This window comes from Macrotis lagotis, chromosome 6 (assembly GCF_037893015.1).
Source record: "Macrotis lagotis isolate mMagLag1 chromosome 6, bilby.v1.9.chrom.fasta, whole genome shotgun sequence".
Classification (NCBI taxonomy): domain Eukaryota; kingdom Metazoa; phylum Chordata; class Mammalia; order Peramelemorphia; family Peramelidae; genus Macrotis; species Macrotis lagotis.
Genome location: NC_133663.1, coordinates 36,544,117 through 36,569,681, shown reverse-complemented (window position 1 = coordinate 36,569,681; position 25,565 = coordinate 36,544,117). Strand labels below are relative to the sequence as shown.

Sequence of the window (25,565 nt, the reverse complement as noted above, 5' to 3'; positions counted from 1 at the left end):
ACCAGGTGTGATGATGTCAGCCAGTACTTTCTTCCCATGATAAATCTTCTAGTCAAATTTTATGTAATATTTGAGTTTTTCCCAAATACATGTAAAAAACAATTTTTAACATTTAGATTTTTTTTAAACTTTTGGGTTTCAAATTTTTTCCTTTCCTCCTTCTCCATGCCCCTTATTGAAAAGACAAGAAATTAAATGTAGGATATCTATATATATTATATATATATATATCAATATATATCAATATATATATATCTGTTGTCATGCAAAATATTTTTCCATATTGTCATGTTGTAAAAGAAAGCAGAGAAACATGCCCAAAAAACCCAAGTCAAGAAAAATAAAATAAAAAAGAATGCTTCAGTTTGTATTCATATACTATCGTTCTTTCTCTGGGTTGCATTTTTCATCCTAAATTGACTGGGATCATTGTATTGTTGAGAATAGATGTTTATCTTACAATATTGCTGTTACTTTGTCATTTTTGCAACAACTTCTGTAAGTCTTTCCAGGTTTTTTCTGAGAACATCCTGCTCATCATTTCTTATAGCTTATACATATAGCTTATATTCTGATAGTCTATTACAATCATATAATATAATTTGTTCAACCTTTCCCCAAAGCATGAGCATCCCTTCAATTTCCAATTCTTGGCCATCAGGAAAGAGCTGCTATAAATAGTTTTGTACATATAAGTCCTTTTCCTTTCCTTTTTTTAAAATCTCTTTTTATAAACAGACCTCATAATGATCTTGCTAGATCAATGGGTATGACTGACTTTGACCATAGTTTCAAGTTGCTCTACAGAATGGTTGAATCAGGTCACAATTCCATCAATAATGAATTAATTTATCATTTTTTCCCACATCCCCTCCAACATCTGTCATTTTTCTTTTCTAGTTAGCCCTGACACAGTTATTCACTATTGTTGTGATTGTCAGCAAATAACTCTTGTGGTATGAAAAATCGGGGAATCAAATATCCTCGAAGATCCTTTTGAATTCTAAATCTGTGATCTTAAATATTTTTATCAGACTAACACTTCCCTGAATATTCCTTTGTATGCATTACTACACTCTTCCCCCAAAAAAAGTCTCAGCAAAGATGATTCTTTGTGGTACAAAGAAGAAATTTCAAATACCTTCTCACAATGTAGCTCTAACCTTTTTACCATCACTCCCTTTCCTTAATCCACCTTTCAGTTTAAACTATTTACCCTATTGTTCCCTGAAGAAGAAAATGAAGAAACTCCTTTTTAACCATTTGATCAGGTAATTATCATTACTCTCATATCTTTTCCATAATTTTTTTCTTCAGTTTCTTCAAAACTCATCTAAATTGACATCTTCACAAGAAAGACTTCTTTGGCTGTTGCAGCCCACAGTGATTTCTTGCTTCTTTGATCTCACTTTCTAACTCATTCATTGGCTATTAGACTACTCCCTTGTATCATTTACCTTTTCCTGTCTTTTTGTCATCTCAACAAGTTGAATCTAAAATTCTAAGGCTAAGGGTAAAGACTCCATCCTATACCTTTTCTTATTCCTAGTACCTAACTCAACTTATTTTATATAATGTCTATTGGTATCATCTACACTGCTGGGGGGCTCCAAGGTTTGAAATATTCTGCTATTCATTAAAGTGAATAAAAATATTCCCAAACTAATATGTTTTAGTGTTCACTGACACTTCTGTAATAGGCAGTAAATATAAGGACATAAGCCAATTTCAAAATGCAATATTTGGCATTACAAAGTCAGCTTTTATCAACAACATTTTTTTATGAGGTAAATCCCTTTTGACCTCCTGCTTTGATGAGAATTCTCATTATCCCATCACACTGAAGAATGTTTTCTTTTTGGGTGAACATCATCTCCAGTTTTCTGCTTAGTATGAAAAATGAAATCAGTTACTGCTCACTATATTTCCTTTTCCATGATTTCTTTTCATAACTTTATCACTTTTCTCCATGTAGCTATAGTTATGTCTATTAATGAATAATCCTGTTCTTTCATAATTTTCTTGGCACATTACTAATTCACCACCCTGGAAATTTTTCCTTTTTGTTAAAAGCATGTACTTCCTAAGTTTAAGGGGAAAAAAAAGTGGTACAACTTTAAAAATGTCCTGTTTTGTACTTTTAAGGATGAATTCAACAATCTAAAATCCAGAGTCTATTAACTCTATGCAGTTGTGCCATCTGTTACATTTTTCAAGAATAGGATCAGAATTCTGAAATCAGCATTTACTAATTTCTGCCATAAAGGTTAGTTATATTTAAAAATAAATTCACTGAATGTGGATGCAGAGATAGGAAATGTGCCAATAATATATGATTTCATAGTTGCAGTGATAGCAATGAAAAAGGAAAAGAATGATAGACTTAGAATCAGAGGACCTGGGTTCAAATGCAGACCCTGCCTTGTGTGACCTTAGACAAGTCACTTAAACTCTCTAGGTCTAAACATTCAAATCTAGAAGACCTAGATTAGCTCTAGAACCGATTCAAGCACTAAATTTATGATCCTAGGGTTCCTAAAGTCTTTTCAGTAACACAGATATAATCTATATATAACTTTTCATCTCTAATAAGTGATCTGGGTTCAAGGAAGAAAAATATAATAAAACAAAACCAAAAAAATCTCCCCATTTATTAGGGGTAGAATTTGAAATTCACCTTTGATGATTCTCTACCTACTTACTATAATACTGGCTTCTTATGACCTATGGCTCTTTTTTAAAGGGAATAACTATAAAAGGTAGCATACTACATGCATTAAATATGGGAAAAGGGAGAGTCAGACATTTAAAAAATACACAGGAACTGTTTCATGACTGTAACTAGAATGTAGAAGCAACCCTATCTATCCTTCTACAACCCCAGTCCCCAAATGTTAGATGACTTCATATGAATTTATGGGAGGACATGGATGAAAAAATGGGCCCCATGGATGATGATAATTGGCATCTAAAGAGAATTTGAGCATTTGCAAAGCAGTTTACATGCTATCCTATTTAATCCCCATGACAATTTCATGAGGTAGAAATGATTTCCCCATTTTACAGATGAGGAAAGAAAGCCCACATGGACCATATCCCACATTCACGAGAGTACACCAAATGCAAGATTTTAAGCAGAGAAATAGTATCAAAATAAAAAAACTTCATCAAGTCAGTACTGCATCATAACTTTCTACTTAATGAGATTACCCTTTCCATGAATGCCTATTTGTTAACATTATTAAAACTTTATCATCCCTTCATCAACAGTATCATTATAAATGGCTATAGCAATCTGCTGTTTGATAAACCCCAAAACATAGTTTCTGGGATAAGAACTCACTCTTTTTAAAATTTTTTTTAGGTTTTTTTCAAGGCAATGGGGTTAGGTGGCTTGCCCAAGGCCACACAGTTAGGTAATTATTAAGTGTCTAAGGTTGGATTTGACCTCAGGTGCTCCTGATTCCAGGACCAGTGCTCTATCCAGTGTGCCACCTAGCCACCCCGAAGAACTCACTCTGATTAAAAACTGCTGGGAAAACTGGAGGGAATCATAAGAGGCAAGGACCTGAGTAAGTTGCTCTTGTAAAGTTCTCAATGAGACCTCCAGAGCCTCCCAGTACTTAGAGATTGTTACAGTTAATTAGATCAGGAGGCTTCACTTAACAAGGGGCTAAGGGGGGGGGGCAGTGGGGAAGGGGCGCAAACAGTTCAAGAAATAATATGGCTTTGGAGGATACTTTGGCTTGTGAAGAGGATTGGGTATACTTGAAATATACTTGAAAAGGGGGTAAGGTAAAAAAAAATTATAATTATAATTTGATACAATTTGAATCAATGCTGCTTATCAAACAAGTAAACAATATGTGATGATATGTTGATAACAAGAGGACTTATCAAGCATATTAGAGCACCAAGGGAAGAGGCACAAAGATTTATAATTTTAGAGTGAAAGAAGGGAGAATGTGAATGCTGTGTAAATTCTCTTCAATAGTTTTAGCCCATTGAGGAAATAAGATACATTCCCACTTGGGTTTGAAAATCTAGTAATCTATAGGGAATTGGTGGGGTGGGACAGGAAAGGAGAAGATAAGGGGAAAATGGACTGATAAAAGGAAAGGGAAGGTATAAGTCAAAATAAACTGAAATTTAAAATTTTGATGAGGAGGAATAGGAATAAAGGAAAGGGATAAATATAAATGAGAAAGATATCACAGAGGGAAATAACAGAATTAGTAATCTTAACTGTAAATGAGACTGGATGAACTGTCCCATAAAATGGAAATGGATAGCAGAATGGATTAAAAAAAGAAGGCAGAAATCAAGAAACATTTTTTTTATGCTGAGAGTTTCCTGACAAAGGACTCATTTTAAAAATATATTGACAACTGAGTCAAATATGTAAGAATACAAGTCATTGCCCAATTGATAAATGGTCAAAGGATATGAAAAAAGCAGATTTTCAGTTGAAGAAATTAGAGCTATCTATACTCATATGAGAAAATGCTCCAAATCATGACTGGAAAAATATAAACTAAAATAACTCTGAGGTACCACAGATTGGCAAATATGACTAAAAAAGATAATGATCAATGTGGGAAAACTGGGACAATAATACATTGTTGGTGGAGCTGTGAACTGATCCAACCTTTCTGGAGAGCAATGTGGAATCATGCCCAAAGGGAAATATAACTGTGTAGACCCTTTGAACCAGCAACACTTCCACTGGGTCTGTATCCTGAAGACATCATGAGAAAGGATAAAAATTCCACATGTATAAAAATATTCATAGCATCTCTGTGGTGGCAAAGAATTGGAAGTTGAGGGGATGCCTATCAAATGGTGAATGGCTAAGCAAATTGTGGTCTATGTATGTGATGGAACACTATTTTTCGATAAGAACTCAGAAAAGCCTGGAAAGACTTGCATCATCTGATGCTGAGGGAAATGAGCAGAATCAGAAGAACATCATACATACTACAACATGGGGACATGATCAACCTTGATGGATTCGTTCATTGCCACAGCACAACAAGCAAAGACAATTCTAAAGGACCTGTTCACATCTAGAAAAGGAACTATAAAATTTAAATGCAGACCAAAATTACTGATTTCAGTTTTTAAAAGCTGTCTTATTTGTTATGTTTTTTTCCCCTCTCATGTTTTTCCCTCCTCCCATTTTGATATTATTCCTCTTTCACACCATGATCAATATGGATTGATATTTAGTATGGCTATACATATAGAGCCTATATCAGAGATTGCTATCTGTCAGGGAGAGGAGGGAAGAAGAGAGAAAAATGTAAAACTCAAAAATCTTGCAAAAAATGATTGTTGAAAATGACTGTTGTAAGTAGTAGGAAAAATAAAATATTTTAGAAGAATGTCATTAAACAAAGGTTATTACTATAATACTATATTACCATCAGCAAAGAAAATGCAGAGGATCATAGATATAGAGCTAGAAGGAGCATCAAAAAAATCATTCATCTTATCTTAAAGATGAGGGAACGAAGGCCAAAGGAAGTAAAGAAACGATTAGTAACCAGTTATGGGGGAGATCCAGATTTTATTACTGTTCTGTTTCATTGTCTGCAGCTTAACCTTTGAAGAATATCAATAACCTCTGTCAAAAATTTATCCCAACTGGACCATCTAATGTAAAATGAAGTCTTGACTATTGTGTTCCACTCATGCCAGTCTGGGTGGAGGTCTGGCCTTCTTCTAGGTTGCCCAAGGTTGGGAGTGGTCTGGGTGTAGAGATAGTTTCTCTTTGTCCATGAGCATCTCATTGGAGAGAGTCATTCTTTCATTAATGATTATATCTAATCATCTTCAGGAATACTCCCTTTTCCAAGGACATAAAAACTGTAAGGGATCAGTGGCATTTGGAAATGCTATTGACCCCTTTTATTAATAAATGCTAGCATTTTTAATAAAATGATGAATTACCCAGAAACTATGCCTCTTGGACTTTTTAATAAACATCACAATAGGTTAAGTCATTTGTCTAAGGTCATTTAGGTGGTATCAGAGACAGGAAGAATTTCAAAAATCAATGGAGCCTTAAAGATCATGAAGTTCACACTCTTCATTTTATAGGTCCAAAACCATGAGGTGGGGCAGCTAGGTGGTGCAGTGGATAGAACACTGGCCCTGGAGTCAGAAGGACCTGAGTTCAAATGCAGCCTCAGACACTTAATAATGACCTAGCTGTGTGGCCTTGGGCAAGTCACTTAACCCCATTTGCCTTGCAAAAACCTAAAAGTAATAAAATAAAATAAAATCAAAACCATGAGGAGACTTAAGCTGTTATGACCCCCATCGATGGGGTAGGCTAGTTCTAAAACCAAGATACAATTCCACCCAGGAGGTAGAAATAAAGGTTGTTTGAGTAGATACTCCTACCTGTAAAACCCCGGAGGCACCTGCTGCAATAAGAAGTTTTTCTCCAGGTCTTGGAGGATGTCATTGAGCATCCGGACTCGCGTGGGGGCTCTCTCCTTGGGATCATTGGCAGGCCGCATCTCATCAGACTGGAACAGTTCGGCACTGTCCCTCAGGCGGGCAGCCACCTCCAGCAGCTTGGACATGTAGGGCTGGTCACCTGGTGAAAAGATAAATAAGTGTTTTGGGGTGATAATGCTGACATTCCCCAAAGGGCAAAACCAGGATGTTAAAACCACTACCTTGCCTCATAGACAAGAAATCCAAGGGAGGCCAGCGTCAAGAAGAGAAACAGATGGAGAGCAGGAAGAATTGGCATCAGTAGCTCCCTCTGGAAGTGTAGTTGGAAAAAAAAGCCTCAGGGCAGGATACTTATTTACATTCTGATTCTCTGGTTATAGGGAAAAGCAGTGTACAAATCCTGTGCAGTCTTCCTTACTAAGCCCCAACTCTCCTGGATCAATTTGGCTTTTCTCTTCTAGTTTTGCAAATTCTCCTGGCAGCCACTGAAGGCTAAGGTGAGGTTCTTCTACTGGGGGAGCCAGGCAAGCTCTTGGCATCCTGGGAAGCATGTGCACTGTCTTCCCCCTTATTAATCCTCAGAGCCAGTAGGTTATATGCAGAACAGAAATATCATGGACATAAAAAATAAATTTCCGGTACACAATAATGAGCTTGTTTGCCCTGCTTTTTTGAAATGGATCTGGGACTGTCATTCAATTATGCTGAAGTGTTTGAATACTGTGCAAACACTAGTAGGAACATTTCACAAAGAAGTTTTTCTCACATAGCCCAGGGATTTTTTTTTTCAAGTATTGGGAAAAACCACATATCTTTAGTATGAGAATTAACAAAATAAAGATCTTTTGAAAAACACCACCATAGCAGGAGTTTTAATGGTGTTTCCCTAGGAAGACACTCTATGAGAAGAACAAGTCCTATGGTGACAAAAACAGGAATAAGGATGATATACCTGGGACTAGAGGGAGAGAGAGCATCTCAGAAGGGAGAAGAGCTGGGAGTTGGCAGGTCTAGGTGCAGTGAGTAGAAATGGGTGACCCTGGCTGTGTCCTTAGCCACGTTCCTGTTTCTCTCTGAGTTTTCACAATTACATGTGGGGACAATTCCCAACAACCTTGTACTTGTCTTTTCCTAGGCTGAATGGTATTAATTGAAAACGTAACAGAGGCATTCAGCCCTCACCTATCCTCTTTGCAACTTGGACTGGCTGCCTCCCATCCCTAGAATGTTCTGTGTCCTTATTCCGTCTCTCAGTTAACACTCAAGGATATTATTATTATTATATGAACATGGAGAGGAAGAGACAGAAATGAAACAGTTCTTGTCCTTTTTTTATAATTCCTAGCTCATTTAAAAATTTCAGCTCAAAAATATAGCAATTTACACAATAACTTGTATATTTAAAAGGTAAAACAAATTGTAGATTTCTTTGTACAATTGTACATCTACAATTGCAGATTGTAAAACAAATAGTAGATTTCCAGTTTCTTGTTATACTACATTATGGGAATGCTTGTTTTATTCTATAACTTAAAAATGAATAAAAATTCAGCTCAGATATCATCTTTCATACTAGGCAATTCCAGATCCCCTCAGTTTTTAGTGCCCCTGCCTCAGTTAAGAAAAAAAATGGTATTTATTTAGTGTTTAATTATCTGTCTCTGTCTTTCACTTTTGTGCATTTCCCTAGGGCCTAGGACAGTGCTTGGTACATAGTAAATGAACATATGATTGCTTACTTGGGTTATTCTCCTATCTCATTTCTGCCCCTTAGATATTAGTTTTTTTGAGCTTCTCCTCAAGTGTTCCACCCCCACCTTTCCTGCCCACTTGCTCCCTTCCTCCCATTCTATTTCAATAATCTTCATCTAATCTGTTTTCTTCATCTCAGAGAATGAGATAGAAAAAGACTCTCTCCACCTCTTCTGAAGAGGTGGTTGCCTCTGAGCCCTGAACAGCATATCTATTCTCGAATGTGGTTAATATGTCGGGAAGTCTAGTGAAACAGCTTTTGTTTCGCTCTTTTTAATCTTTGCTATAGGGTATTGGTAGTGATGAGGGAGAAGTATATTTGGGCAATGAAGGTAATGTGAAAAGATGTCAATTAAAATAGTTTATGGAAATATATAAAAAGCAGGATTTTATTTGCTATGCTCAGGCCATCGAACTAGTTGCTCCCCTTCTTCCCCTACCCAACATGAACTACTCTTCCATAAATGAGAAAAAATAATAAAAGAGGGAGAAAAAAAATTACAACCCCAATTTTAAAATTCTCTCTTTAGAAATGAGTTCTCAAGGAAAAGACAAACATGATTTTTGATTGGTGGGATATCAGTTTATCATAAACACAGAAAATTGACATTGAGAGTATAAAAATTAATTTAAAATGCCAACCTGACTTATCTTGGTGTATTTCAGGAGGTAGTTAGTAAGAAGCATCTTCTTTTAAATGAGAAACCATTTACCTTCTTTTTCATTTCAAAGGAGAATGCTGAATAAAGTAGTTTTTTCACCAGGTGTTTACTGAGTACCTGTCATCACCACCAATAAATATTTAGTGAATACCATCATCTCTCCTTATCTCCTCTGGGAGAATGAATTTTAATAGTATCGTATATTTAGAGAAAGAGAGAGAAAGAGAAAAAAGTGTGTAAGAGATAGAGAGGGAGAGAGTAGTTAAACAGGCTTTGCCAACATCAACCGAGTCTGACATTATTTTCAGTAGACCATACCCAGAGTTGGTGGAGCAAATAAAATGGACATTTTACATGTAAGGAAATTAAGGCTCAGGTGAACTGTGTCCTGCCTACTTTTTTCTCTAGAGCCAGCCCTACATCAATTATTGGAAAAACTAGATCAAGAAAGGCAAACTAGGCGTTAGGCCTTAGGTAAGGAGCACTAGAATTGAGAACAGACAAGAAAACAGATGCACAAGTTTTTAGTACACATGCCCTTGAACACAGTGGAGCCTAGGACATTAGACCCTTGGGATTTCTGAAGAATGTAGCCTAGGGAGGCAACCCTACAAAGGCGTGCTGGAACAGAATTTTTGTAGCCATTTGTCCTCTAGGAAATCTTCAGGGACTTAGTCAACTATGATTTTCTAGGGCCATTAGAGGAGCCAATTCTGGGCCTTTCATAAGAGTCTAATCAACTCTGGGGTGATGTAGCAGAAAGATCCAAGGGTTAGGGTTCAAATTGTTGTTCTGGCTCCCTATGATCTTGAGCATGTCATGGTAATCTCCAGTCCTTGGTTTTGTCATCTGAAAAAGCAATTATGCTAGAGAAGATGGAAGGGACCTAAGGTAGGTATAGAGATGTTATCCGTGACAAGAGAGATGGTCCCTCTTCAGGTCCTCCAAAAAAAAAAGAATAAATAGTAAAGAATAGTGTCAGAAGTATGTGAGATAAAGAGAGGAGAAGAGAATTCATAGTCTACCTAAGTTGTTCCAGGCTTCACTGTCACCCTATGAAGGTGGTTACTATCATTTTGTCCCATATAAAGACACTGGTCACTCTGAAATACTCTGTTGTCCATTCCCATGTAGGGAACATCTCATCAAGAGTCTTCAAGAATGGGCCAAATGAATACTTGCTGGGCAAATCTCTTGACCTCTTTCAATCTCAGTTTCCTCATCTGTAACTTGGAAATAATAGTAATTACTTCAAATTGTGAGAATCAGATGAGAAAATATTTTGTGAATCATGTTACACATCTTAAAGCATGAAGCAAATGTAGTAATAATTACAATAACAACAATATCATCATCATCATCATCATCATCATTATTATTATTAACAACCTAGCATCCTGTTCAAGGCTCGGTCCTAGCCCCATTCCCTCAGTTGTTAGGGACCCTTTGAAATAACTTTGTATTTCTATGTATCTGCTTATGAGTGTACAGGTTGTTTCTGTCTGAATTGAATTCAAGCTTCTAGGTGGTAGGGAGAGTTTTCCTTTTTTTTTGCCAGCACCATGTAAAGATCCTGCCATTTAACCAATGCTATATAGATTAGAATAGATTAAGCAGCTACTTTCTCTTCTACCACTGAGGGTCTTTGGGTTTTTTTTTTTCTTTTATTTTAAGTCTTTTAAAAGACCCACTCAATTTCATTTTAAATCAAGAGTGAAATATCCTGGTCATACTTGAAACTAAATATGTTTGAAGGGGAGGGGGATTTCTTTTTTATACCAAAAAATAGGCTGACTTCTGAATACTATTTCACGGAGTCTATTCATCTAGAAATGAGCTTATCACAGTTTTAAAGGCGCTAACAATCCCATAACCATTGCTCAGGCTTCAATGATTCATACTGACAAGAGAACCTGTGATTTATATTCTTCCCAAATGGGGCGGTTGAAAATGGCCCGGTAGGTGATTTAAAAGGGGGGGGGGGCGGGATGCTACTTAATGTCATCTTAAAGATGCTCCACGGCGCCTCTCGACAGAAGAAAAGAAATCACCAGTGTTGGTGGAGTCAGGAAACAAGGGCCCTTTATTATCCTGCATCTTCTCTTCCTTCTGCTGCTCTCTTAGGTGTGAATCATAATGAATCATCTCAGCAAGGGATTGAGAGATGTTAAATAAACAATAAATGTAGGTAGCAAAAAGAAACAGGGTTAGAGAAACTGGATTCTCAAGATGTTGAAAAAAAAAATGTGGTTTGATGTAGCATAGATCCATGGACAGTATTTAAAGTCTACCAAGAGATCATTAGATAATTAGAGCTAAAAGGGCTATGGAGGGAGACTTTCTGAGTGACCAGTGGGTCGTTATATGTGACAAGGTGATAGTTACCAACTTCATAAGGTGACAGTGATACCAAACACCTTAGGGGGATCATGAATTTTCTTCTCTCCCCCCTCTCTTTATCTCACATATTACTGACACTAGCCTTTACTATTGCCTCCTTTTTTGCCCCTAGGCTCTGATGAAGAGGGCCCATAGATCTTGTCAAGGATAACGTCTCTATAGCCACCTTTGCTTCCTCCCATCTTCTCTAGCATAATAGCCTCACTGTCATGCCTTGTAGCTCCCAATGTTCACATTCTCCCTATTTACTAGTTCATTCTATGCTAATACACCCAATTTCTCAACTAACTTTGAAAAAAAGAGAAATCAAGAAAGGGGAAAGGAATATACATATACATACATATAGATAGATAGATAGATAGATAGATAGATAGATAGATATATAGAGAGAGGTGTATGTGAAGTATATGTATACACATAGATGTGTACACACACACACATTATTTTTTGAGGTGGCAAAAAACTGGAAACCAAAGAGATAGCCATCAGTTGGAGAATGGCTAAACAGACTGAGGCATATGAATGTGATGTAATACTACATGATGGAATGAAGAAGTGTGGATTTCCAAGAAACATCAGTAAGCCTTCATGCAGGCTAATGTGAGTGGAATCCAAAGAAAATATGATCACATCAATATGATAAAAGTGAATAACAATGTAACTACCTAATTTTTTTTTTTATTTAGAGAAGTCAGTTACACAAGAAAGCTTTATGTGCAATTATCCTTTTTATCATGGTGTAGAATTATTTCTATGTGTTTGTTTTGTTCTGTGAATTAAAAATAAAATTAAAAAAAGAACAATTCTCAAAACTTGGATAAACTCATAAAGAACAAAATTAGCAGAATGAGAACAATTTAAACAATAATAGTAGCACTATGAAAAGCAATTTTGAAAATTGTAAGAACTATGACATTCATGAATCCAGAATACCTAGGATGAAGCATGTTATTTACCCACTGATAGAGAGAAATAGAAAATTTCTGTAAGATATAAATTAGGTGGCAGCTAGATAGCACAGTGGATAGAGTGCCAGCCCTGGAGTCAGGAGTACATGAGTTAAAATCCAGCCTCAGACACTTAATAATTGCCTAGCTGTGTGACTTTGGGCAAATCTCTTAACCCTATTGCTTTCAATTTTTAAAAAAAAGAATTCAAAAAAGAATTCAAGATATAAATTAGATATAGAAAAAATAATACATATATTCTCTGAATATGGAACTGAGGTCACAAATGTTTTTACTTAATTATGCAAATTTATTATAAGGATTTCTTTTCCTTTTCAGTATGGTAGTAATAGGAATGCAAGAGAAGACAGATTTCTATCCATTAAAAAACAAACAAATAAAAAAACCTCAATAGGTTCTACCATCCTTAATAGCTTTCATCCTATTTAGTTCCTCCTTTTCCTTTCAGTTAAATTTGTCAAAAAAGTCATTTTTATTTGCTGACTAAATGCCTCTTCTTTTTCCTCCTCTTTTTCTATATATTTAAACATTAGATCACTATTATTAATGTTTTCATGTAGAAAATGGCACCAATATTCCAATTTTCTGATGGAATACTGAGTGGCACTGTGTGAAATACCTGGGATCTATGGAAGCCAATCTGCTTAGCACTAATCCTATATTCTCATCTCTTCTGACAAGCTGAGAAAGAAAAATTGGCTTCTTCAAGGTCACAGGGTTATTCAGTAGAGATTGTTGTTGCAGCTGCTGTTGAGTCATTCAGTTGTGTTGGATGGACTTCATGACCTCATGAGGTCTCATATGCCTCATATGCCTCATATGAGGTCTCATGACCTCATATGCCTCATAGGTCTTTCTATTCTACGCTATCTCAAAGTCTGTACAAGTTCATGTCCATTATTTCCATGACACCATTCAACCTTCTCATTCTCTGCCACACCCCTTTCCCTTTTCCTTTTAATCTTTCTCAACATTAGGGTCTCTTCCAATGAAAAGACTATTTTCCAATGAAAAGACTATTCCTATTTTCTCATTATGTGGTCAAAGTATTTAAGCTTAAGCTTCAGTATTTGACTTAACAGTGTATAGCCTGAATTAATTTCTTTAAGCATTGACTAATTTGATCTTGTTATCCAAGGGACTCTCAGAAGTTTTCTCCTGCCTCATAATTTGAAAGTGTTTTTCTTATAGTCCAACTCTCATGGCTGTACATTGCTCCTGGAAAAACCATAGCATGGACTATCCAGACCTTTGTTGGCAAAGTGAAGTCTCTTTTATAGGATGCTGTCCAGATTTGCCTTAGTTTTTCCTTCTAAAAATCAGGCATCTTTTCATTTCATGGCTTCATTCACCATTTGCAGTAATCTTTGAGCCCAAGAATATAAAATCTTACATTGCTTCTATTTCTTTTCCTTCCATTTATCAGGAAGTGATGGCATTAGTTGCCAAGATCTTTAAGTTTCAGATTAGCTTTTACATTTTCTTCTTTCACCCTCCTCAATAGGCTTAGGGTCCTGGTTTACTGGATTTATGGTTCAGGGAAGCTTCTACTACTACTACTACTACTGTTACTAGGCTAGACCTGGATCAAGGCTGGGGAGGGCAGGATTCCCAAGGCAGCAGTCCTCAAGGAAGCCAGGGTTTCAGGAAGAACTCCTTGAGATTATTGACCTTATTCTTGATCAGGGCTCTAGGACTGAGCTTCTAAATAGAAGATGGGGAGTTATTGGGGAAACTGAGACAAGAACTTGGAGCCAAATTGGGGAATGGGGGTTGGAGGAGATGCCAAAATCCATTCTGAACAAATGGAGCCTCTTCTACTGAGGAGTCTCCTCAGGCTCCCAGACTGATTGTTGACTAATCATTCCTATTCCCAAGGAAGGGAGGGAGAGCCAGCATGCTCAACAACCCTTGTATTTAGTCTGTTGCCATGTCTTGTCTTCTCCACCTTCACAAGTCTCTCTTGTGCTTCTCCATGCACACTGCCAACTTCTTTCTTCATGTTCTTGTACATAACCTTATCCTGGGCTTAGATCATAATAAAAGCCTTTTGTCTGATCTTCCTACATTTTTCTATCCAAATTCAAATCTATTTTACACTCAGCTACAAAAATGACTCCCCCTAAAAAAAAACCTTCAAAAATCTTTTCTTTCTACATTTTATACAGACAGAAAGGCATTCCTCTAGCCCCATGTATGATCAGTCCTTCAGTATCTACTCAGTGACTAACCCATGATTCCAAAGATTCAATAATGAAAGATACTACATGTTTCATGTCAGTGAAACCATGGGAATATGTAGAATGAGACTCAAGATTTTAGAATGGTCCTTTATGGGAATTTGTTTTGCTTGACTGATTATATGTATTTGTTATGAGGTCATTTTTTTGTTTGTTTTTGAATGAGTTGGGGGAGGGGAGGTTGGAGGGGTTAAAAAAGTGCTAGATAATTTTATAAAAGTTTAACATAAGGGGCGGCTAGGTGGCACAGTGGATAAAGCACCGGCCTTGGAGTCAGCAGTACCTGGGTTCGAATCCAGTCTCAAACACTTAATAATTACCTAGCTGTGTGGCCTTGGGCAAGCCACTTAACCCCATTTGCCTTGCAAAAAAATTAAAAAAAATTTAAAAAAAAAGTTTAACATAAAAAAAACAAATAGAAGTCTAATGTCCAACCCCTGCTCATGGAGCCCCACTGGCTCCCCATTATCTTTGGGATTACATATTAACTCCTTTGTTTGACACTTAAAGCTCTTCATTGCTTGGACCATTACTCCCTTTGCAGTCTTCTTACATTTTACCCCCATTCTGTAACTTTATGACCTGGCTACACTGGTCACTTTGCCCATCAATCATCTGGCATTGTACCTTTCCTCTGGCTGTCCCTCATGTCTCCTAAGCTCTGCCCCCTTACCACTCCCTTTTAAATCCCCTGGCTTCCTTTCCAAAGACCCAGCTCAAATCCTACCTCCTGAAGGAAGCCTTTCCCATTGCTATCTTCCTCCCCCATTGCCATGGTCTTCCCTCTGCAGTTACTCTCTATTTACTTGCTCTCTTTATAGCTGACGTACGCCTAGCTAGTGATAAGGTATTCCTCACATTAGAACACTAGTTCCTTGAGAGAAGGAATTGTTTCTGCTTCTCTTTATATCCTTAGTGCTTAGCACAGTGCTTGTTGCTACCTACTATATTTGAGGCACTTTGCTAAACACTGAGGATGTGAAGGTAAAAGGCAAACCTTGACTTTGAATGGGGGAGCCAACATATAAACTAGGTATGAGGCAAATAGGGAATAATTAACTGAGGATAAGTACCAGAATTCAAAGAGACTGGGTAAGGCTTCCTATAGAAGGCAGTTTTGTATGGCTACAAGTCATGGAACATTACAATTACCAGTAGCATCAACACGAGAGCAATAGAGTGAGATGATGGGTTTAAGATGGCAACTGGCTACCAATGACTTCTCATGGAAAGTGATGGAAAGGCTTCTTCTAGGGGTGTATGTGGCCAAACTTAGAAGTGGTCTGTGTTTCTGTTTGAGAATGAGAGGCAATCCATAGTCAACCTAAGTGCTACATTGGTACCTTTGTGACAGAAAAAAAAAAGATCTTCAGAATAGAGAGAGAATTTTCAAAAGAATGAATGAAAATCAACCAGGCAGAAAAATCATGGAAGAGCTGAACTCTGGTCACATGATAAACAGATACATCAATGTAAAAAAAGTATCAAAGTCTAGAGACAAAGAGGATTTATCTTTTAACAACTACCACATCCACAGTAACCAAAACAGTTATGGAATAAGGAAACAATGGACATGTCATAGCAGTCATGTCTAATCACAGGGATGGAATTTATGCCCAACAATATAATTAGAATTGAGAATAAATAATTGATCAAGAATATTGTTGACAATATTAAGAAATATGGACAACCAACCTCCTAACAAGATTTCCTATAGAATTTGACTCAGGGAAAGGCTTCATCTTCTCTAGTGAATTCCTCACTCAGTCTAGTAAAGTTTCTAGTTCAGGGATCATGGATGAGGAATCTCAGAGATTGTGTATCAAAAACCTTATTTTATAGATGAACAAAGTGGAGTCCAGATGAACTGAAATGACTTGGCAAATATCACACAGGATGTCTATTGAATATATTGCTCTAGACATCAAACCTGCTTCTCGGGACCACATGGCCAAATACTAAGAAATCTCAGTCCAACCCGCAAACCTCAGGATCCTTAAATTGTCTGAGAACATCTTGGCAGGAGGGGCACAATTTAACCTTTCATTTCCTAAAAAAAATTTGAAGTAAGTTGAAATTCTAGGACTTCGCTGTGATATAGGCGTAATTTATCCTTCCCTCAAAAGGCCTAGCTTTTCAGAAACACCATTTATAAGCTGAGAATGAGAGCGAGAACATTGGACCTCATTCTACCTATCCCTAAAAGATCTGAGATGATGAAGGATAGTCAAGAAGAGCTGAGTTCAAAGCCAGCCTCAGACACAAGCTGTGTGACCCTAGACAAGTCACTTAGCCCAGTTTGCTTCAGTTTCTTCATCTGCAGAATGAGCTGGAAAAGAAAATGGCGAACCATACCATTCTCTTTGCCAAGAAAACCCCAAATGGGTTCATAAAGAGTTGGACACAACTAAAATGATTGAACAACAACAAACACCTGAGGCAGTGGGCTGGGGAATGATTAGAAGCCACAGCTATGTAATAGTGGGGTTTGAGAAGGTAGTAGCTGAGAACATCTGATGGCAAGGAACATTTCAGTTCAATTCAACCAGACTTTGTTAAGTGGCATCTCATTGCTTTTGGTACAGCGCCTCCTGATCCTCAGGTAGGTACCATCTCATTTTGCAATGAAAGGAAAAGAAGTTTATGGAAATGAGAAAGGAAACAAAATCAGAAGTGGGTAGATCTGAATGTGCTGTGACTTTAGAATAGAGACAAGCTTCAAAATATGAAACTGTAAACCTAACAGAGCATGGAATTATCACCTTCAAAGTAATTTTCATTTCTCTAAAATTAAGTGATTGACGCTAATGAATTATCAGAGCTAATGGGGAAAAAAGGCAGATTAAATCAACATTGTCTGTTATTCAGAGAACACGAGGAAGTGCTGCCAAGAACTATTTTCCATTTTGTGAGGAGCTACAGAGGCAGCAGTAAACCACACATTGCAAAATGATGATTTCCTGCTGTGTCTGGTCTGAACTAAATAAACGTGTATATAGTCAGATCAGAGACTAAACGACTTTTATTTTTCTTGGGAACTTAGTGTTTGAAGAATGTTGTTAACTAACTTCTCTGCTGACAAAGACAAATGGTTGTTATTAAATAAAAGCATCAAATTTATGTGACCATAAATTATATAAAATTGCTGTTTTCTGTGTTAAAGAGGGGATTTAAGGAAGCACTATACTTTTGTAGTAACAAAATAGCCAGTGGACTTGTATCCATTCTCTAGCTATAATTTATTGGCTGAGTGACCCTGTCAAGTCCCTTAATCCTTCTAAAATTCTATTCCTGGTGAGGACACCAGAAAAATGGGAATAATAATCCCTATGCTATCTATTTCCTGGGAGTTGTTGTCAGGTTCCAATAATGTAATGTATATAAAATACTATAATCATAAATCATTATGAGAAAGTAAAGCTTTTATTACTAACTCGACATCCTCTAGATTTGGTATCAGGTATCACAACTACCCACATGATTTAGGTAATACCCTTGGGTCTGAGGATTCTTTCCTCTATAATGAATGAGTCAGATTGTATGACCTTTCATCTTCCTTCTCAAGTCTGGTTCTACGGTTCTGGGATCATTTCGTAGTTATGGCATATACAACTGGAAGAGTCCCTTTGAATCCTATATAGGTCTGGGAAGAGACTTCAGAAATCAGATAGTTCAACTGTCCCATTTTTATAGATGATGAAACCAAGGCTAAGGGAGTTTCAGTGATTTGTCAAAAGTCTCATGGGTAGTAAAGGAATAGGATGTAGAATTGTGCCTAGATTTCTAAACCTAAGCCAGTGCTCTTCCTTCTATGTCTTATTTTCTCTCATTGTATTTTCTATTATTACAAAAGGTCAATTAGGTGGCACAGTGGTTAGAGTGATACAAGAGGTAGGAAGACCAGATATCCAATGGAGCCTTGGACATTTACTAGCCGTGTGACCCTGGGTTAGTCATTAACCCTGCCTGCCTCAGTTTCCTCATCTGTAAAATGAGCTGGAGAAGAAAATGCCCAACCACTCCAATATCTTTGCAAAGAAAACCCCAAATGAGTTTACAAAGAGACATGACTGAAATGACTGAATAACAAAATTACAGTGAACAATTTTTATATAGACCTCATCTGTCATTTATTTTAATCTTGCTTTGTCTACGAGAATATCTGCACATTTATATGTATATACAAACGATCATATACATATTTATTCCCTAAATATATCTGTTTAGTTTTGGCTAAATACTCAAACCAAGGTCATTGCACCAAAACCAGTTCTCCAGTAATAACCAATAAATGAACCAAAACATATTTTTCTAGGCTAAATTATCTTTCTTCGTGGTTGTGAAGATGGAGGAGAACTGGAATGATCTGCTGCCAATGTAAACCAATGCAATAAATAAATGAAATGGCCAGTTGTCAAATTTTGAAAATTACATGGTTGAAGTTGCAGTTGGGTTTCAGAGACTCTCATCCTTACCCTGGTCGCAGTGCAGGAGAAACAGCATTTTATGGATCAGTCACAAGGACTGTTTATCTTTGACTGTAGCCAAGAACTCAAGACTAATTATTGCTCAACTGTCATAATAAAATCAGAAGAAATATAAACAATTTATGCTTATATTAAATGGCTAAATATTATGTTTAATTTAACACTGTGCCTGCATACTGCTTGGCTAATGAAATCATCTGGGATTATTGCCTATATTCAAAATAAAATAAAATAGCTATTTGGGTTTGAGTAAGTGTATGACTGCTGCATAATACTACATTCTCACTAAAATATCCTCTGCAGGGAAACAGGGAGGTAACAGAATGACTTACTACATGTGCTAGTGGAAATCATATGCATCATTCCTATAGGTGAAAGCACTTTTTCTATGGCAAAATTGTAATTGCAGAATTGCAGAATCTGGCACCTTCTAGCCAGTAGGGTCCATGCTAGCTGGTAGGGACCATGGTGCCCATCAAGTCTAAGATTTTCACTTTACAGGTGAAGAAACTGAGACCTAGAAGTAAAATTAAGATTTACCTAGAGACACATTTGAAGGTACTCATAGGATGATCCTTACAGAGTAGAATGAGTGAAGAGATCTTAAAAGTCTTCTAATCCAACTTGTCATTTTTCAGATAAAGAAACCAGGGTACAGAGAAGTTGATTGATTTGTCAAATATCACAGATAATATGTGCTAGAGGTAGGATTTTTTTTTCTTTTGAAAGATTTTATTTATTTTGAGTTTTACAAATTTACCCCTATTCTTGCTTCCCTCCCCCCCCCACCCCCCATAGAAGGCAGGCCTGTTAGTCTTTACTTTGATTCCATGGTATGCATTGATCTAAATTGAATGTCATGAGAGAGAAATCATATCCTTAAGGAAGAAAAATAATGTATAAGAGATAGAAAATTACATAATAAGATAATGGATTATTTTTTTCCTAAATTGAAGGTCATAGCCTTTGGTCTTTGTTCAAACTCCACAGTTCTTTCTGGATACAGATGGTATTCTCTATTGCAGATAGTCCAAAATTATCCCTGATTGTTGCAATGATGGAATGAGCAAGTCCATCAAGGATGATGATCACCCCCATGTTGCTGTTAGGGTATACAACATTCTCTTGGTTCTGCTCATCCCGCTCAGTACCAGTTTATGTAATTCCCTCCATCCATTTAATCCCCACTACCATATATTATTATTTTCTCTCTCTTTTCACTCTGTTCCTCTTCTAAAATGTGCTGAGTGGCACAGAAGACAGAACACTGGCCCTGGGGCCAAGAGGCCCCAAGCCCACATACCACCCCAGAGATCCAGCAACTACCCAGCCCCATGGTCCCAGACAGGCCACTCAATTCCAGCACCTTGCAAAAAGTAAAAAAGAAAATGTATGATATCTGACTATTCTGTCCTATGATCTATCCTCTCCTAGAGGTAGATTTAAAACCTAATACTTCTGCCTCCAAATTTAGTATTTGTTAATTTTACTACCTCATTCTTTGATCTAGAATTCATCTCACATTCTCAACATCTATGAAAGGGAGATGGGGCTGTCAACAAACATTTCTCCATCCTAGATAACTATCATTCCTGCAAAATCTAAATCACTCTCTAGCTTTGGGAGGATGGCCAATTGGTGGTCATGATGGTGGCAGCCAGAGACACTGAAGGGGAGGAAAGTCCTCTTCAGTTGCTATAGATTTATGTAAAAATCAAAGACATGTACAGATTTTAAAATCTTCTTTGATAGAAGAACAACATAAAAAGGATAGTCAGGACATCTGTCAACTTCCAAGTTTCTCCTCTTATCTCAACAGCTCCTTTGTCTTATCATTATGGCAGATAAATTTTTTCCCCTTCCTTTCCTTCATCACCTTCCAGAGACTTCTTGTATTGCCGAAGAAAGTAGCAGATTGCTATATGACACGTATCAGCAATATTACTATTCCTTGTTGAAAATTAGATGAAACATTTTTTTGCATTTGCTCAAATTACTATAATTCTCACAAATTACCTTTAAGGCTGTTTTGAACTTCTAATGCTATATCCAGAGCATTAAAGGGCAGAACTGGATCATTGGCAATTTGCAAAATCACTTCTCCTGAGAGCTGAAAGAAAAAGAGAAAAAAATTGTTAATGTGTTCAGTAATTAAAGGGAATTTGGGGGGGATGTGATGGTCAGTAGTTCATATAATTTCATACATCAAAGTGAAAAAAAGAACATATGAAAAAGGATAAGATTTTTAGAAAATTCTTATTCTAATAAGAAAAGAGAAAATACATATATATTATATATTTCTACATATTTTATCTTAATCTTTTATTACTCAGAGAAAAATAAATCATTCTGTGTGTTTCACTTGTCTCAGGATAGTATAAGTGAATTAAATATTTGTTGTTGTGGATGAGATAAAAGTATTGGGAAATGTTTTGCTTCATAGCATGGAGGTGAGATATTTGAATTTTTAATCAGTTGCTTATTAGCCAGTTTTAGGCATCATCATATGAAAGAAGATGGTGAAGGGGTGGAAGTAGATAATTTAGAATGAATATCAAGTTAGCATCATAGCAATGGACTTTATTGAAAAACCTAAGAAGATTACTCTAAAACTTCATAAACATCTAATCCTGTGGATCTTATCAGACTCTTAAACTTTTTTTAACCCAAAAAGTTATCAGCACAATTGACACCACCTATAACCACATTAAGTTCAATATTGAAAAGATAGATACACGTTGCTAATCATACAGACACTGGACTGAACTTGAGAAATAATCTAGTCCAATTCCACATTTTATAAATAAGGAAATTAATACCAGAAACACAGAACAAATTACCAAGGATCCCACACATTACATACGTCCTATGTAAAGGCTCTGGGGGTAATAGGACATCTAGATTAGACTTGAGCTCTGACTTTACAGATCTTAGAGCATACTAGGCTGATAAGATAAAAAGCTTGACATATGACAGAAGACCCATAGGTCTCTAAAGTATAACCCATTCCAGGTAAAAATCTGATTTTAATGTATTGATGTATTAGTTTAAAAAAGAAAGATACAAATGGTTTTATATTATGTTTTCTAAATCGATATAAAACTCACATAAATTCTTTTATAAGGTCAAACCCCATTTCTTTTCAGTTTGATGTCATTAATATATGTATATGTATATATGTACCAATTGCAAGCCCTCTACCAATTTGGTAAAAGTTTTTTTTTTTTTTTCCAGAATGAAATCTCTATTTTTTTCCATTTACATGTAAAGATAGTTTTCAACATTCATTTTTTGTAATATTCTGAATTCCATATTTTTATACTTCCCTTTCTCCTCCCTCCCCAAGACATCAAGTAATCTGAAATAGCTTTTACATGTACAATCATATTAAACATAGTTCTATTAGCCATGTTATAAAAAAAAAGAACCAGAACAAAAGGGAACCATGAGAAAGAAAAATAAACACACTTAAAAAAGTGAAAATAATATGCTTTGATCTGCTGTCAAAGTCTATCATACTTCTTTCTCTGGATGTGGGCAGCATTTTCCATAACAAATATTTTGGAATTGTCTTTGAGCACTTCACTGCTTAGAACAGCTAAATAGGTTATCATGCTGTTACTGAGTATATTGTCCTCCTGGTTTTGCTCTCTTCCCTCAGCATCAGTTCATACTAACAAGTCTTTCCAGATTTTTCAGAAATAGACCTGCTAATGATGTCATATAGAACAATAGTATTCCATTTTGTTGATATATCACAATTTGTTTAACGCCATTATCCAACTGATGAACATTCCCTCAATTTCCAATTCTTTGCTACCACAAAAAAGAGCTATAGATAGTTTTGTACATGTTGTTTTTTTCTCTCTTTCATTATCTCTTTGGGATATAGATCTAGTAGTGATATTGATGGACCAAAGGGTACGTACAGTTTTATAACCCCCTGGGTTACAAATTGCTCTCTAGGATGGTTGGATCAGTTCACAACTCCACCCCAGTGCCCCAGTTTTCCTACATCCCCTCTACCATTTATCATTTTACTTTTCTATATTATTAGCCAATCTGATCATTATAAGGTGGTACCTAATTTTCTAATCAAAAGTGATTTAGAACATTTTTATATGATTATAAATAGTTTAAATTTTTTTAATCTGAAAACTGCCTTGGTAGGAGGTCTTAGAGAATTGCTGTGAATGAAAAATTCATCACCCAACCTGAGATAAACAGTCATCATTACTCCTGCATTCTTTCTTTTTGACCAAGCCTTTGACCTAGTCATGAACTAATAGCTGAACCATCATCCTCCAAGAAGAAAAAAAACCAAATTGATTCTGAAATTAAAATAAAAAAAATAGAGCATAATGTTTCTTCTTCATCAGTGTCTACTGGATGACAAACATTTGAGAAGACAGACTTTGATTTTACTTCTGATTTTTGGAACCTGATACCTAAGGGTTTAAAATGAGGTGAGTAGGCTGCAGGCGATGGAACAGAAAATAAAGCCTAGGAAAGCCTTCCCTACCTAGGAAAGTTTCATTGGCATTTTTTTTAATCTTCAGAGTTATAACTGGCAGGCAAATCAGCTGCCCTGCTATTTCTAACAAAAAAAGTACCTGGCCACCAATGTTGATTCTTCCAAGGCAACTGGCCTGCTCCTGATCTTTAAGTACAAATGACTTCATACACAGGAAGGTATCTAGAAATCTTGCTGTGTGGGAAAGGGAGAGCCTCCCTCAGCCCCTTTCACAACTAGTAAAGATCTGTTCAAATTCTCCTCTTGTTGAAGGGTAGGTGCATTGGTCTAACCAGAACATTACAAACTTTAAAGTGTTTTTCAGATCTTTTGATTTTCACAATCCTTTGAAGTTGGCAGGGCACATAGACTTGTCACTATTTTATAGATGAACTGAGACTGCTAAAAGTTCAGAGAAACCTATCATTGAAATTCCATAGATCAGGAGGGTAAGGGACCTTACAATTGAAATGGAAGCCCAGAGAGTTTCACTGACTTCCCAAAGACAGAGTCAATACATTGAATATTTAGAGCTGGTAGACCCCTCAGAGGTCAACAGTTCCAAAGGTAGCAAGGTGGCAGCAGGACATCTGTCCTGGAGTCAGGAAAAGCTGAGTTTAAATGTCACCTCAGATATTTGCTAACTGTGTCCCTGGGTTAGTCACTTAAGGTCTATTGACCTTAGCTGCCTCTTAATGTAATGAGCTGGAGAAGGAAATGGTAAACTACTCCACTATTCAAACCAATAATACTGCAAAATATGACCACCAAAAAATGGACACAACTGAAAAATGACCAAACAACTAAGTTTGAATTCAGTCTCAAATATTAACTAACTGTGTGACCCTGGGCAAGTTACTTCACCCTGTTTGCCTCAGTTTCATCATCTGTAAAATGAGCTGGAGGAGGAAATAGCGAACCACTTAAGTATCTCTGCCAAAAAAATCCTAATTGGGGTCACAGAGAATCAGATATGACTGAAATGGCTAAATAACACACATGTATGTATGTGAAAATGTATGTGAATGATGTATACAGACATGGATGCATACAAATATCTAAGTATGTATATATGAATTTTAAATAGAATTCCTCTAATACTTCCCATGGATTTTAGTTGGTAATGTTCAGAAATCATGATTTAAATATATATATATATATATATATATATATATATATATATATATATATTTATCTAGATGATAGATCTTTTTATATAATTTATATATATATATGGATTAACTTCACTGAAATTAACAAATGATTGAGTTAATTTTTAGTTGGTTCTCTAGGGTTCTATAAATAAACTGTAATCTCATCTGCAAAAAAAAGATATTTTGTTTCCTCTTTGCCTAAGTTTATTCCTTTAATTTATCTTTTTTTCTTATTGCTATAATTAGTGTTTTTAGCACTATATTAAATAATGGTAATAGCAGACACTTTTGCTTTATCCTAGCTTTTACTGGAAAGATCTCTAGTTTATTTCCACTAATACAATGTTAGTTCTTGGCTTTAAATTCTTATCATATTAAGGAAAGATCATTTATTTCTATACTTTTAGTGTTTTTAATATAAATTAGTATTGCAATTTGCCTAAGTCTTCTTCCTCACTTATTGAGATAATCATATGATTTTAGTTCTTATTATTGTGGCTAATTATGTTTATAGTTTTCCTAATATTGTACTAATCTGGCATTCTGATATCACTCTAATATGTTATAATTTTAATGTTTCTGTAGCCTCTTTGTTAAAATTTATTTTAAAATGTTTGTTTTAACAGTTAAAAGTATTAATGTCTAAATGTAATTTACCTTGAGAATATAAGATCCTGTGGGAAAGAGCTATTTTGTTTTTTTTGTTCTATATCTATTCACTTAGGTAGTACAAAGGGTAACACATTGGACACAGAGTCAAGAACATCTTAGTTTAAATTCAGCCCGAATGACTTACAGCCTGTCTAATTCTGCCTCAGTTACCTAAACTGTAAAATGGGATTAATAATAGCACCTACTTCTTAGGGTTATGAGAATCAAGGAAGATGACATTTATTTTTAAATTATTTCATACAGTAACCA

General features: G+C 36.1%; 1 protein-coding gene across 14 annotated transcripts in view; it reads right to left on the bottom strand.

Moving 5' to 3' along the window:
• NAALADL2 (N-acetylated alpha-linked acidic dipeptidase like 2) overlaps nucleotides 1-25,565 on the bottom strand; it is a 1,546,126-nt gene that overhangs the window by 51,983 nt on the left and 1,468,578 nt on the right. For all 14 annotated transcript variants that reach the window (XM_074190946.1, XM_074190945.1, XM_074190943.1 and 11 more), the window contains 2 exons: nucleotides 20,994-21,087; nucleotides 6,409-6,607 (listed from right to left, as the gene is read on the bottom strand). In XM_074190946.1, coding sequence (XP_074047047.1) covers nucleotides 6,409-6,607; nucleotides 20,994-21,087 — 293 coding nt within the window. The remainder of the gene's footprint in view (nucleotides 1-6,408; nucleotides 6,608-20,993; nucleotides 21,088-25,565) is intronic.